The 13,331-nt window shown below is 41.3% G+C and overlaps 1 protein-coding gene across 1 annotated transcript in view; it reads right to left on the reverse strand.

Annotated features, from left to right (window-relative positions):
• The window catches only part of RNF150 (ring finger protein 150), a 125,610-nt gene that overhangs the window by 35,312 nt on the left and 76,967 nt on the right, over window positions 1-13,331 (reverse strand). The window contains exons 3-5 of the mRNA XM_074867366.1: window positions 12,155-12,226; window positions 11,653-11,735; window positions 4,502-4,598 (exon numbers count right to left, since the gene is read on the reverse strand). Coding sequence (XP_074723467.1) covers window positions 4,502-4,598; window positions 11,653-11,735; window positions 12,155-12,226 — 252 coding nt within the window. The remainder of the gene's footprint in view (window positions 1-4,501; window positions 4,599-11,652; window positions 11,736-12,154; window positions 12,227-13,331) is intronic.

Consider the following 13,331-nt stretch of genomic DNA (forward strand, 5'->3'; position numbering starts at 1 on the left):
TGAAAAACGCAGGCATTCAAAGCAATCCTCAGGTGACTTGTATCCACAAACTGAAGTTTTGGATAAAAATTAGAATTGTCATTGTCTGGCTCCAGTCTAATCCACAAGCAGTGAGAGCTCCTCAGAACTGGGATAAAGGCACATTCAGCTATACCAAGTTTTAATGAAACTCATTGAACCTTTATTTTTTAAAGTGAAATACCAATCATTTATCTGTAGAACTTGGATCCAAAATTATTCCTTAGATCTATCACTCCTTCCCTCACCCTTAGCTGTTATAACAAATGCTTTCAGAATTTCATTTTTAACTTAAATTTGGCTTTGAAGGCAGTATATCTTAAAGAAAAAAAAGCCTTTTTTTTTCTTTTCTACTCCAGGAAAAACTATTTCAAAATTTTTTCAGGGGATCAGTTGTCTGTCCTTTGCTTTGATTCCAGTTATTCCTAGAATGGGGTTTTATCACTAACTTTTAAACCTTTAAAAATGGGGGATTATAATTGAAAGCCAAATCAAACATTAAAGATGCAAAAATAGCATTGCTCGATATAATTAGTCCCTTTACTCCTGAATCATTTCAGTTGGAAAAAATATCCCAAACTAAGCAGCATACTACAAAACTAATGATATGAAATACTGATCGAAAAAATGCATTATGGCTTCTGCTGTCAGAGTGACCCAGATACATTTGCTAAGTTTAATTATATTGGTTTCACTCATTCCCTGCATGTAAGTGCTTTGAGGGCACAACTCCACTAAAGTCAAGGGAAGGCTTTGTATTGACTTCTGAGAGCTTGGCTAAGGCTCTTAGTGAATAGCTTCAAGTCATCCAATCTACTGCCAAAAATGCAGTTGTCTGCATATCCAGCAGATATTTGCAGAAAAGAGGGAGAAGCAGAGGGAAACTATTCAGTGTGATATGATCATCCCAATAGCAATGTAGCTCTTTGAAAGACACTTTCACTGATAATTCATTTCAAATACTACAGCCAAAAGAGGTATAGTCTGAGCTGAATTCACCGGCAAAGAGACAGTGGAAAAGGATACGCCAACCATTTGCTGATAGATAGTTAGTTAATCATCCTCTGGAGCTGCAGAGAGCCATGGTGAAAAGCGGAGATGTCAGGGTGCTCAGCTACCGTGAAAATGAGAGCAGTCATTTTGGTGCCTCATGGCAGCCTGGGGAATCTGGTTTTAGGGCAGATAATATCTGAAGTCACTGCTACAAAATAAATGGAGAGTTTAGATGTGAATTGAATTGAAGCATTTAGATGTTTGGGTTTTAACCAGTCATTTCCTGGAAAATCCTGAGTCCTCCTGCTAAATGAAGCACAATATATCCACAGTCACGCAAGCCAGCTCTTTAACAACTACCATAGGACAAACATGCAGCTGGCTGAAAAAAAAAAACATATTAGCCCTGCTTATGGTAAGATTTCCTCATCCCTTCCATCGTAAAAGACTGCAAAAGGACTTTGGCAAATTTGTGCTCGTCTCCCATCAGAGACTGTTGCCTGCCTACGGCTGCTTTTCTATGTGTGGAAATTTCAGCTAAGATGGCTCAGCAAGACTCAAGAATGTGATTAGGGAATGGAATTTTGCTTTATCCACTCTACAAAAATGTTTGCCACCTCTCACTGACAAGCCTTAGAGCTTTACAGCTTCTTCCAGAGAAATGTCCTTTCCCACGACAGCCTACTAACATCTGGCTGAGTTATGAGCCTCTGAAAATACCAGTTCATGTGTGCTGATAGAGGCTGGTGGCTTACTCTGGACCCACAACTACAGTCTCCAAAGAGAAGAGGCTTTGCATGGTGCTTGCAAGCTCACGGTGGCACCAGAAAGCAGCCCACGGACCAATGCTACCCGGGGGCTGCCCTCAGCTGGTGGCAGGCAGTGAGAAGGGTGAGGACACACAATTTCTGTCTGGGTGGAGAACAGGTCCTGTGAGCTGAGCAGGGAGCGCGAGCAGCGACACCAGGGCAGGAGCTCAAAGAATAAAGGTTGAGCAGGAGGGGTTATGCAGAGGAGAAGCTGGAAAGGGCATGAGGTAGGAGAAGAAGAGACAGGAGTTGAAGCATATTTTAGAAAGACAAGGCAGAGAAAACAGAGGAAGAGGAGCAACTGATAGCAGTATAGGAATTTTTAACCCCAAAGCTACCAGATGCTCTTAGACTCCTACTTCCTTTGCTGACAGCCAGAGGAACCCCCTGACATGAAGGCTACCATCTGCTCCCAGTTCCCGTAGTCAACAGCTCCTACTGTAAGCCACCTCGAGGGGTAAGTAAGGCTCTAGCATGCAGCTCTCCCTTCATGAACCTAACCCAATGATCCATGCGGGTGGGAGCCACTATGCTTCCTCTGAATGATGGAGCAGGCTGTTTTCAGTTTGTTGTCTTTTAGAACAACCTAGGAAAATTTTTACAGAAATTCATATAATAAAATCCTCTAAACAAACTTTGTGAGTGGAAGATTAACATCCAAGTGCTTGATTTTTAGTGTTAAGACAGACCAGCACTAAGGCTGATTCTGAAATCTTAATTTGACCCAGTTGTTTATGTTGGTTACAGCAGTATCTTTAATTACATGCCCAGTAAATTATTTCCACAGAAGCTCCATGTGGAAGCTCTCAGTGAAGGGAGCAGGATGGATCCCCCTTCTGCTGCGCCATATAGAGAGAACAAGACACGGAGCTGTGAGAAGAGAAACAATGGCTGAGGAAACTGAATCGTGCTTTTAATTATTCCTGGCAATTAGGATTTTTACCCACCACGGTTCATATGTAGTAAAAGAGAGTCATGTAAACCAAAACCTTGACACATAGCTTTGGGGCATGTTTTCTCTTCCCCTCGATGTACCCAGCCTCAGACAGTCTGTGGACACGCTTAGACTTCAGCAGCTGCCAGTGAAGTCAGTGAGAGCCATATTCTGGGTGTAAATACTAACAGTACTAAACTTTCTGAAAAGACCTTAACACCTCACTGCAGGCCTCCAAAAAGCTGAGGTCTAATTTGTCTATATCCCTTCGATTATAAAGCTGATGAAGAGCATATTAATGAAATGCCTGGGCAAAAATGTGAGCGGACCAGTGTGAGAGCAGAAATTGTGTGGTCCTGCATGGTGCAGAAACAAGCCATGAACAGTATACTGGGTATGGAGAAGAGGTGTCAAAATCCTGGGTAACTGCTCACTGGCAGGCTTGTGAACTAAGACATAGAACCTGGGGAAAAACTCCTGTATTTAAGCCTAGGCGCAGAGATGCTGAATGGCAGAGCCGGCCTTCATTCTGGCCTTTTCTGACATCTCAAATACTGATTTAAGTTGTATCATCTTTTAATATTCTAAAGATAATATACACGCTTAGCAGAAGAAATAGCCCAACTGTAATGACATGTTACCCTAACTACAATGCTCTACTTTATTTTTCCCATTGCATGTTTTTAGCTTGGATTATATTAGGTTGATTAACATATCTGCCTACTTCAGTAAAAACATACTTCACCACTTGCTACAGAACCTTTTTTGCAGCAACCTGCTTGGCTTCCTCGTCTCCACAAAAATGAGCTCTTGGGGAATGGCCGCATCAGCTCCCCCAATATGCTCACATGAGCTATTTTACTTTATATAGCTCTTTCCTATGTGAGCTGGCATGCCACCGTCTGTAAGCAGGGAGGGTATTTACAGCACCTGTTAATGCATCGACCGGTGGTGTGTCAGTACTGAACTTCACTATCACGTGGCAAGCCTCGCCCGGTGTGAGAAAGTGACTCACTTCTTCCTGGTGAAGCCCCTGATCTCTGTGATCGCTGAGGTTAGGAAACTGGATGGCAGACAGGACATGGACTTTCTGAATGTAAACACGCAACCTAAAAAGATCAATTGCTTTGGCAGCTTCTAACCATGTCTGAATGTTTCAAAAAACAAAGAGCTTAACAATTTCTTGTATGTCATGTGGTCTGCCACATGCGTTAGTTACTGGGAGAAATGCTCCCTAATTGGCATTAGGAATACAGAGCTTGCTACAAATAGACTTTAAGAGAAATCTGACAGAAAAAAGATTTGGCTCCCCAGAATGAACAATTGGTTGTCCTCAACTAGTATAGCAGGGAAAATTTTATTTACAGACCTTCTGCTTCGAGATTTGAACTGAGAGCATGATTAAAAAATAAATCCAGTCCTGATTTAAAACACAAACAAAAGCTACGTGAAAGAATCTATAAATACACCAAAACACCAGTAAACAATCCTCTGCTCCACAAAGCAGGCAATGACAGACACACAAATCCCAACACCCAACCAACCCCATACACACACTCTTCCTTGCTAATAAAAGCGGGGTGCAGGAAAGTACGTAGAGTCAGACATTTCAGCTTGTACTCCCTTTAAAAAATCAATAACATAACATGAAGAGTAGGATGGGAACAGACAGGCAAAGGGCTAGGGATATACCCAAGTAGTTGGTGTTTCCCTTCTGCCCCAACCGGCTGCTCTGCAACGTGCTTACCGGGATCCCTAGAGCTTTTAGAATATTCATTTTACACATTGGGCAGGTACGATGGTCTAGCAGCCAGGGGTCTACACAGGACTTGTGGAAAAGATGCCTGCAATGAAAAACAGGATATTTTAATTCAACTCCATCACGGCACAATTTACCACTTAGTACCAGATGCTGCTTCTGAATTCAGCAGAGTGCAAGCATTTTAAAAACATTCTTCCTGACTTTCCTGCTCTTTAGAAGCTGCCCATCAGAGTGAGCTCCTACACAATTCCAGTCTTGAAGGGGTTGTTCTGAATCCCGTGCTCGCTCTGAAGTGACCACCAAGCAACTACCAGAGCCTCGAGGCTGCTGGGGGCCACTTTTCTTAGACATCATCCACATGGAGGAACTGAAAGCTTCTTGCCTAGCCTCGCCAGAGACAAACTGAGATTGAATATAGAGATATTTAGTGTGTGTATCTGACTGACAGATTGTATTTTCTCTTGTGAGCATATTCTGTTACCCTGTGGGTTACAGAGGACAAATGTTATAAAATGCAGGAATGTGGGGCTCTGGATTTAAGAAACATCATTCAGTAGGCCAAGTAGAGCAGTCAGCACTCAGCCCAAGGCAGTGAAGTTTGTTCAGTCTCACCCCTCCTGAAGAAAAGAAGGAAAGTTTCCTACCATGCACATCACCTCAGAAATTGCACTGGCATGTAGGAAACTGAAAATTGACTTGCCTTCCTAAAAATCTTTTTTAATCAATTAACTGAATAGAATAGTTTGGTTGGAAGGGACCTTAGTCCAACTGCCTAATATAACTTAATAGCAACTTAAGCAAAATTGAAAGAGGATATTTTATTCTGAAATATGAGGCTAAATATACATACACAAAAGGTGCCAACTAAGACTAATTTGCTTCTTTTGAAACACCATACAGATCAGCTCTAAATTTCCTTTCTAAGGCTTGCAACAGGTGTCTCACATTTTACTTGGCAGAGCCTGAACGTCACGTTTCAGTCTGCTTGAACTTTTACATTAGAGCAGTCCCCAGCCCGCGTTTCCCTGGGCTGTCGCCGCCCCATGCGCATCGCTCGTAGAGCACAGCCATACAAACCCACCAGGTAACTGGAGGGGGACGCAGCTCACAGCTGCCCGAGGCTCCGCCTGGAGCAGGGCACAGACCAGCCTCCGTGAGGAAATGCAATCTCTGAGAAAGCCAGAATCGCTTAATGCACCAAAATAATTTTAAATATTTAAGCATTCAGCTGAATGGGTCAGCTGCTGTATTGTGTCGCGGCTTCTCTCACACAACAAGACACATACGGCCTTTCAGCTTGATGGAAGATACTTTCACCAATATCGATTTGCAACCCTGGCTCTTACTAACACGATATCGGCCCACATACTGGCTGGCTGGCTTACTAGCTGGCTTCGGTCCTAAATAACACTAGAAATTCAAAGCCCCAACTGTGTGAAATCTCAGGATCTTATTCTTTTCACTGCAATGATTTTTCTCACTACTTCTAGAAGAAACAGGTCCTTTGTGAAACAAAGCTACATGGCAAATTATCGCATTCCTGTGCTTGGTCTGACTTCACACAACTATGGGAAAAGGCAAATCTGTTCTTGGAAGTTTGACCTAGTCTAATTATATCAGTTGGCTGCAATACCAAACTTTGTCAAACCTCATCTGATCCTGTACGTCAACATGATTAACACAAATGAAGTATCGTGATACTTGAAGTTTAAAGCACTGCTTTACTAAGGCTACTGAAGTTTGCAAACCTCCTTCTAAACAAGACTTGCCTTACTGGATAAAACCACAATGCACCACATTTCGGTCTCTGTCCTGCATAACCCTTCCTTTTATCTCAGGAGGGACATACTCAGCACATCATCAGGCACGTATTCCAAACAGGTGAAAGCATAAAGATACAGTCCTCAGACACGGGTAATTTTACATTTAGAAGTCTAACCAACAGAATTCCTTGGGTGTGTTAATTCACGGAGGGTAGTGAAAGTCAATGTCTTGCTTTTCAGCTATTTGAAATAACAATGAAATTCTTGATTGTGATTGGTTTTCTCTAATTTTATACTCAAGTTCATAAACAAATATGCTTAATGGCAAACATCTGAAGCACGTTTGTGCCAAAATAATCAGTACATTTAAAAGATCCGAGATATTTATTATTCTCTTGAAAAAAACAGATTTCCAAAACCTCTTTTGGATAAAAAGTACGTAACTTCTACCAAGCCATTTTACCATAGACTAGAAAGTCCCCACTTGTTTTCAAGTTCAAGCTTTGCAAGCCTCAGTCAAGCTGTGGTTCATATTGCAGCATTTTATAATGTTTGTTAATAACCAAAAGTTTGGAACTTCCATGCCTTAGAGACTTTAAAAACTGAAGCTTAGTGTTCCCAAAGTTGCCTTCAATAAACAATATTTTAAATGAAATTCTACTAATGCTGAGTAATTTAAATACATGACAGATCATGTCACTTTGCACTTCTCAATACTAAATTAGCACAGTGCACTATGGCTCTGTTAATTTCAGATTTAATATGTACAACAAAAGGAACTTGATTATTTGACAGAAATCTACAGAAAAATGGAACTTTACTGAAAATCAGACAAAGATTTGCATTTTTAAATTTTTGTACCAATTATATAATTAGAGAGCTCATAGTATCTATTTTTGAACATATAAACATTTGTGCAGAGAAGTGAGGTGGCAGGCTATGCAGATTTGGATTTGCTTTATTCGTTATTAGCTACAGCACTATATAACTGCTTATGGCTTTCAACAAATTGTGAATTGTTTAATGTCCTGATAGGTTTATCATCCAAACTGAGGCAAAATAAGGGTCAGCACAAAGTAAGATCAGAGAGCAATTGCAATATTTCACTGTCACATGGTAAGACAAAGATGTAAAAAAATCAACTGCAACAAAAATCTCTCTCCCTCTGCAGTTCTGCCTGATGCAAGGTTTAAAAGGAAGGAGAGGGTAGAGGCATCATGGATGAGTTCAGAAGTAATGACCCATACAGGGAGACAGTAAGAGAGAAGTTTCAAGCACAGGGTCAGGACATGGCTTTGGCAAAGTCAGAGCTGGAAAAAAAATATGTTTTTTCTTTTCTGTTGTGTGTAACCACATGCATTGCAAAACTATCTTGATTTGGATGGGTTGAAAAGTTTCTCAAAAGAATTGTAATTGATTAGTTGAGAGAGAGGAAGGCGGAAGGAAAGGAGATGTTGTAACAATCCTCATACAAAACGAAGGCTTCCATAAGGAGAAAGGAAACAACTGTCCTTCACCTCTCCTAGGGGTAAGACACACCAAATTTTGGTCACATTTTGGACGTGTTTAAACTACAGCAAGTGAGATCCAGGTTACACAATAGGAAAAGCTTCACCACAGTCAGGGTAGCGAAGCACTGAAGTAAATTATCAGTGGAATTTGCAGAGTCTTCACCTTGGGAGACTGCAGAGTGTGTTGGAAAAAACTCCCAAGAATGACACGTGCACGGCCAGTGCCCCTGTCGCTGTTCCAGAGGTGGTGGCCTCCTGGGATCCCTCCTGTGCTCTTCTGCGACTCTGCAACTGCACCCGGCTGTGTAAAGCTCACAGAGCGCACAGGAAGAAGAAGAACCTCAAAATCCCAGAGCATTTCATTTACTATTATCTAAATTGAAATGTATTTAAATTTTCTTTAAAGCTGCAATTTTAATCATGCAAGAAAAATAATTTCATTTCAGGCTCAGCCCAAAATTATAATAATAATTTGATGTAAAACTATTGTAAAGCTTTCAGCTTGCCAACAATTTTGAGAAGCTTTTTTTCCAGGGTAAGGGAAACTGTTCTTCTCCCACCCTCTACTCCTAGCCCCAACTTTCCAAACTGCATGCAAACAAACCTAGCAGTAATGTAATTTTTCTCAGAAGAAAAGCATGAACGAAGAGAAGAGGAGGCAAAAGCACAAAGAGAGGTACCTCCCTAGGGACTCTAAGAGCATCAGTTGCCTGGGACAGACATAGGGCTGAAGCAGAGGATTGAGAAGGGTTTTGGTGAGAGACTGAGCAGCCCGGCAGTATCCAATGAGAAGGTTTGGGCTTCTGGGGGGTGCATGTGCAGTATTAGTTGTTTATTTTTGAGGAAGAAGGAAGGACAAAAGAAGATGATGATGAGGGTAACTGACAGGAAGGGAAAGGGAAAAATGTGTGTGATGAAATAATTTTCACAGAAAGCTAATAAAAAGAGAAAGGAGTGAAGCAGTCTCTGAAATCACAGTTGTTCGTGGAGTGAAAGTTCAGGGGAAGGGAACGAGCTGGAACGGGGTCAGAAAGTGCATTTATTGGTGTCAGAAATGAAACAACCAAAAAAAGATCTTATGAAGAACTCAGTAGAGATGACGTTGAAAGAATTGTCTTGCCTCTCTGTAGAAGTTTAGTAAAGTTAGTAAAAGTTTAGTAAAAGGCACACACTGGGAGCAGCAGCACCAGTAACTTCTCCAAAGCCAGAGCAGAAAAGACGAAGGCGTTTTGAAGCTAGAGATAGAGGACAAGCAGGAACTAGGGCTATGACAAGAGATGTCACTCTGGGAACAATGAACTTGGTTACATTTGATGTTGTGTCAGTGCCCTCAAAGATAACTTCAGTGATGCCTGCTACCATTAAACATAAAGTCAGCTGCAAGCCAACACTTTTTTTTTTATCAAGTGTCAGTTCTTATTTATTTAATACATTCTGTAGAGTGAGGTTTATTAATACAGTCAGTTGTGGGAGCTGGCTAAAGAGGACAGAGAGGAAGAAGCACAAGTTAACTGGAATTTTCCTCCTAGCTCTCCAGAGTGGGATACATAACAACAGGCTATCCCAGTGCCGGCTCTCTGCCAGCAGGAAAGAGAGGACATTTGGGGAAACAGTGTATGTACTAGTAAACAAGTATCTACACGACTTCAGAGCTCATCCACTGCAATATTGGCTAGTGGACTTTTGGTACCAATTTCTTAGCAGATTCAGGCTCCGCCAGCCTTAAAAATAAATCTCAAGATATACAGGGCTTTTATACAGAGTGTGCCTCTAGCAGTGGTTTTCCCAGTACTGCCTGCAGTAGAAAGCAGCATCTTTCATGTGCAGTTCTTTGGGCATATTTGGCTTTACAGGTAAAAAGTTCTACATCTTGAGCACCTCCTGGATAGAAACACTAAGGTCAGCCAGCACTGGCGTCACATGGTGCTGGCTTCTGTAAGGCTTGGTGAAATGCCAGCCTCTTATTAAACAGCAGTCTAATGAGGTTCCCATACTAGAAACTGCACACAGTTTAACTGAGGATGCTGGAGGAAGAAAGCAACAGAGACTGCAGGTCTTTATGAAGATATAACACTCTCCTACTCACTTAACAGAGAGAGAAATTAATCCACTTTTTTTTTTTTTTTTTTTTTTCCTTTTTGGATGAGGAGATGAGACAGCAGAAAGAATCATGACTACCATTTCCTGTTTTGGAAGTCCAAACCCGTGCAAATGTGTAAAATACTGCCCTCACAATTTGTATAGCAGGAAAGCCAGGGTTTGGGAAGTAGCTGCTTGAGAAAGAGTTTTTAGAATTCAAAACTGCTGAGGCTCGAACTGTGAGTATTTTACAAGACTGTTCTGCTGCTGCTACCCTTTTAGCATGAGTCATTTTCTAGGCGACCTTTTAAGTCAGCCAAGAACTGAACATCACCTGTTAACTATGCGTTTCCTATTCACTCTGCTTGACTCAACACTGTCGATGACAAAGTCTGACTGGAGCCTCATTGAATTATGAGGCAAGACACAAGTGAAAGCTAGAGCTTAGACATATTTTTTGCTGTTGTATAACTACGTCCAAAAACTGCCTATCTCTATCATGCAAAATTTCCAATTTTATTATGCTTCCATGAAAACAGGCTTGATGGCAAACGAAGGTCCACATTTTCTGGTAATTTCTCATTTGTCTGTATTTCTGCTTCATGAAGTGATGCTTTTGTGTGTGTTCATAGAAAAAAAAAAAAGAGCTCACATGCAATTTGTCATTGTGGGGGATTTACAGTAGGTCAAATTTATGATTAATCTACTGCTTTTTGTTTGCCATTTAGTGATGGCAGTAAACAGATTTAACGAGTCACATAAATGAACAGAAATGGACAGATTGTAACATTCAAATATCTACTAGGGAACAACATAGGAGGAAAAGAAACAAATATTTCAGTTTCTCAAGCCAGTGAACATGTCTGCAGGAGAAGAAAGAAACTCTATTAAAAAAAAATTTCTGCTCTGTATGCACAGCACTTGAGATTCCTATTTCTAGGGAAATCAAACATTTGCTCTTGTTCTCCTAGGGGAACCACTGTTCTGAGGAAATTTCCTAAGAAACCTATTTCCTCAGAGAAATCCTTCATTAGCCAACACTTCACAGATGACAATACAATGGCACAGAGAAACGAGTACAGCTGTTACAGGTGGCAAGAGGCTGCACTCCTGTGTCGCATCACTGCGAGCGTATGTGCTGCACAGGGCACATTCACATGAGGGGAAGAAAAGAGAAAGAACAAGCTGCAAAGCTCTTCTTGTCACCTCCATGTCCCACATGCCTGAGAATATTTTCATGGCATCAACAGATAACGTGGTCTTTGTCACATTCTCTTTCTGCTTTACTGTTTCTACTCAGCCTATCTCTTTTAATGGCTAGGGGTTTTTTGGATAGAAGTCATACCTTTGTCAGCACCTGGACATGGCCCAGGAAAAGAAGTAGCTCCACGGGGAGCGGGAGCCTGCTCTGCCCTGGCTGCTGTGCCCAGAGCTCACCTTGAAGTCAGGGGCAAATTCTTCTAAGACACTTATTCTGGACTGATATAAAACCAGTGAGGATAACAGAGGAATCAAAACTTTTAGTTTAAAAATCCTACTGAAGACTTTGTAATAGGCCCAGATCAGAGAAAATTTCTGACTATCATACTAAACTCATATTCTCGCCACCATGAATACTTTCAGTTGAATAAAGAGGCACTTCAGATATCTTTACCAACAGATTTTGAATAAATCAAAATGATAAACTCACTCTTCCCTCCCAAAGCTCTCATCAGTGTGATACTGTGAGAACAGAGCCTGTCTTGAAGTAGAGAGACTATCAGAGCTGCAACCTTCAACTTACCTGCAAGGCAAAATTCTGACAACATCATTGGGCTTGTAGCCTTCAATACAAACAGCACAGTTATCAAAGTCTGGCTCAGTTTCCTACAGGAAAGAGAACATTCATCATTTTCATTTTTTGATTTTGTCAGCTAATCTCTTCATACAAGAGCCTATGTGACAAAGTAAAACTGTCACCGATGCATGCTGCAAATCCAATAATGCATTTCAAGACAAGCAAGTCAGATTTTCCAAGATGTTTCCAGTTGGAAACTTGCCCCGGGAAGCATGCAGATTTAGTTAGCGTGTTTTAACTTTCAGGTTTTTCTGCATCTTCACAGAATCACCTTCTTCTCTCTTTACTCCATTCCATCCGTAAATTGCTTACCAGTATTCTTCCCGCGCCTCAAGGACACAGTAGCTAAATAAGCAATTGCCATTTCTGTTCTGCCTCATTGTCCCAGTTGTCTGAAGGAATCCTTAGCACAGACTTTCATTTGGTAATGAGCAATCTGAAAAATTACCTTATCACCTTTCCTGATTGTTCTGACTTGTAGCTTGCTGATTGCTTTCTTTGCAGCATCTCCAAGCCGGCGCTGTAATACAAAATTTGCTCTTAAGCAAAGAGTATCTCTTCATGCAGAAATCATCACCTTTTCTCCCTAGGCTTCTTAATAATCTGAAGTGATTGTACATGAAACGGGACAGTGCTGCATAAATATAAACAGATGATGTCAGTCATACTGTTATTCAAAATAAGGGCACAGTAGGTATTCTTGGGCTTGCTGGTAACCCACAGCCGATGAGGCAAAGCTACTCTAATGGAGTTCCAGTGCAGACTGCATGTGAGCCCAGCATGATACTACACTACAGCACCTTTACTATTCCAATGAGTAGTAATGTATGTAACAAGTCCACTGTTTGGATATCCTACTTCTTCCCTCTCTTTTTGTAATGACACTTGTAAAAAAATATATTATTAAATGAGGTCTGGGCTAGTAAGCAAAGTGAACACTGGTTTTAAGATGCAGAAAGTCTTTATTCTTACATTGTTCCAGAACTAGCTCATGATCTTCAGCAACATATAAGTGCTGAAAGCAAGCTGTTAATTTGTTAACCACAAAAACCATGAATAATCTTCTCTGGTGTTCTCTTTTCCTGCAATACAGAGTTGCCTACTTTATCGGAACAATGTAAGGTATAAAAATGAGGCAAAAGCATCTGCAGTTTCTTACAGGTAAAGCACTATGTAGTCCTACAGTTAACATTCTATCCATACATAACTATCTGCTTGTTCTTTGCCTTTCTATCTTTCCCTCCAGTGGACCATGAATTGCTTACCACGTGATGTCTCTGACTGTTCTCCCATATTTCCAAAACACTGTTACTGTGCTGGCAGGGTCACAGCCACTCAGGATTAAAGTATGTAATAACAGCCTGACGCAAAACACCCTGTTCTCAGATGTTGAAGATGGAGGTGCCTGCCTCTTGCAAGAGGCTGAGAACATACAATCAGGGGCAGTTCATACAATCACCACTCAGCAGAGCTACCTCCACACCCTCTGCCTCTATCAGTGCTCCAAGGAGTTGGCTGCTCACTCAACAACCAGGCAATCTGGAGACAGACTCACAGGCTGGAAAGGTCTTTGAGAGGGCATGTACTCCCACCCCCTGCTCAAGGCTGGGTCAACTTCAAAGTCA

This window comes from Strix uralensis, chromosome 4, assembly GCF_047716275.1.
Source record: "Strix uralensis isolate ZFMK-TIS-50842 chromosome 4, bStrUra1, whole genome shotgun sequence".
Taxonomy (NCBI): Eukaryota; Metazoa; Chordata; class Aves; order Strigiformes; family Strigidae; genus Strix; species Strix uralensis.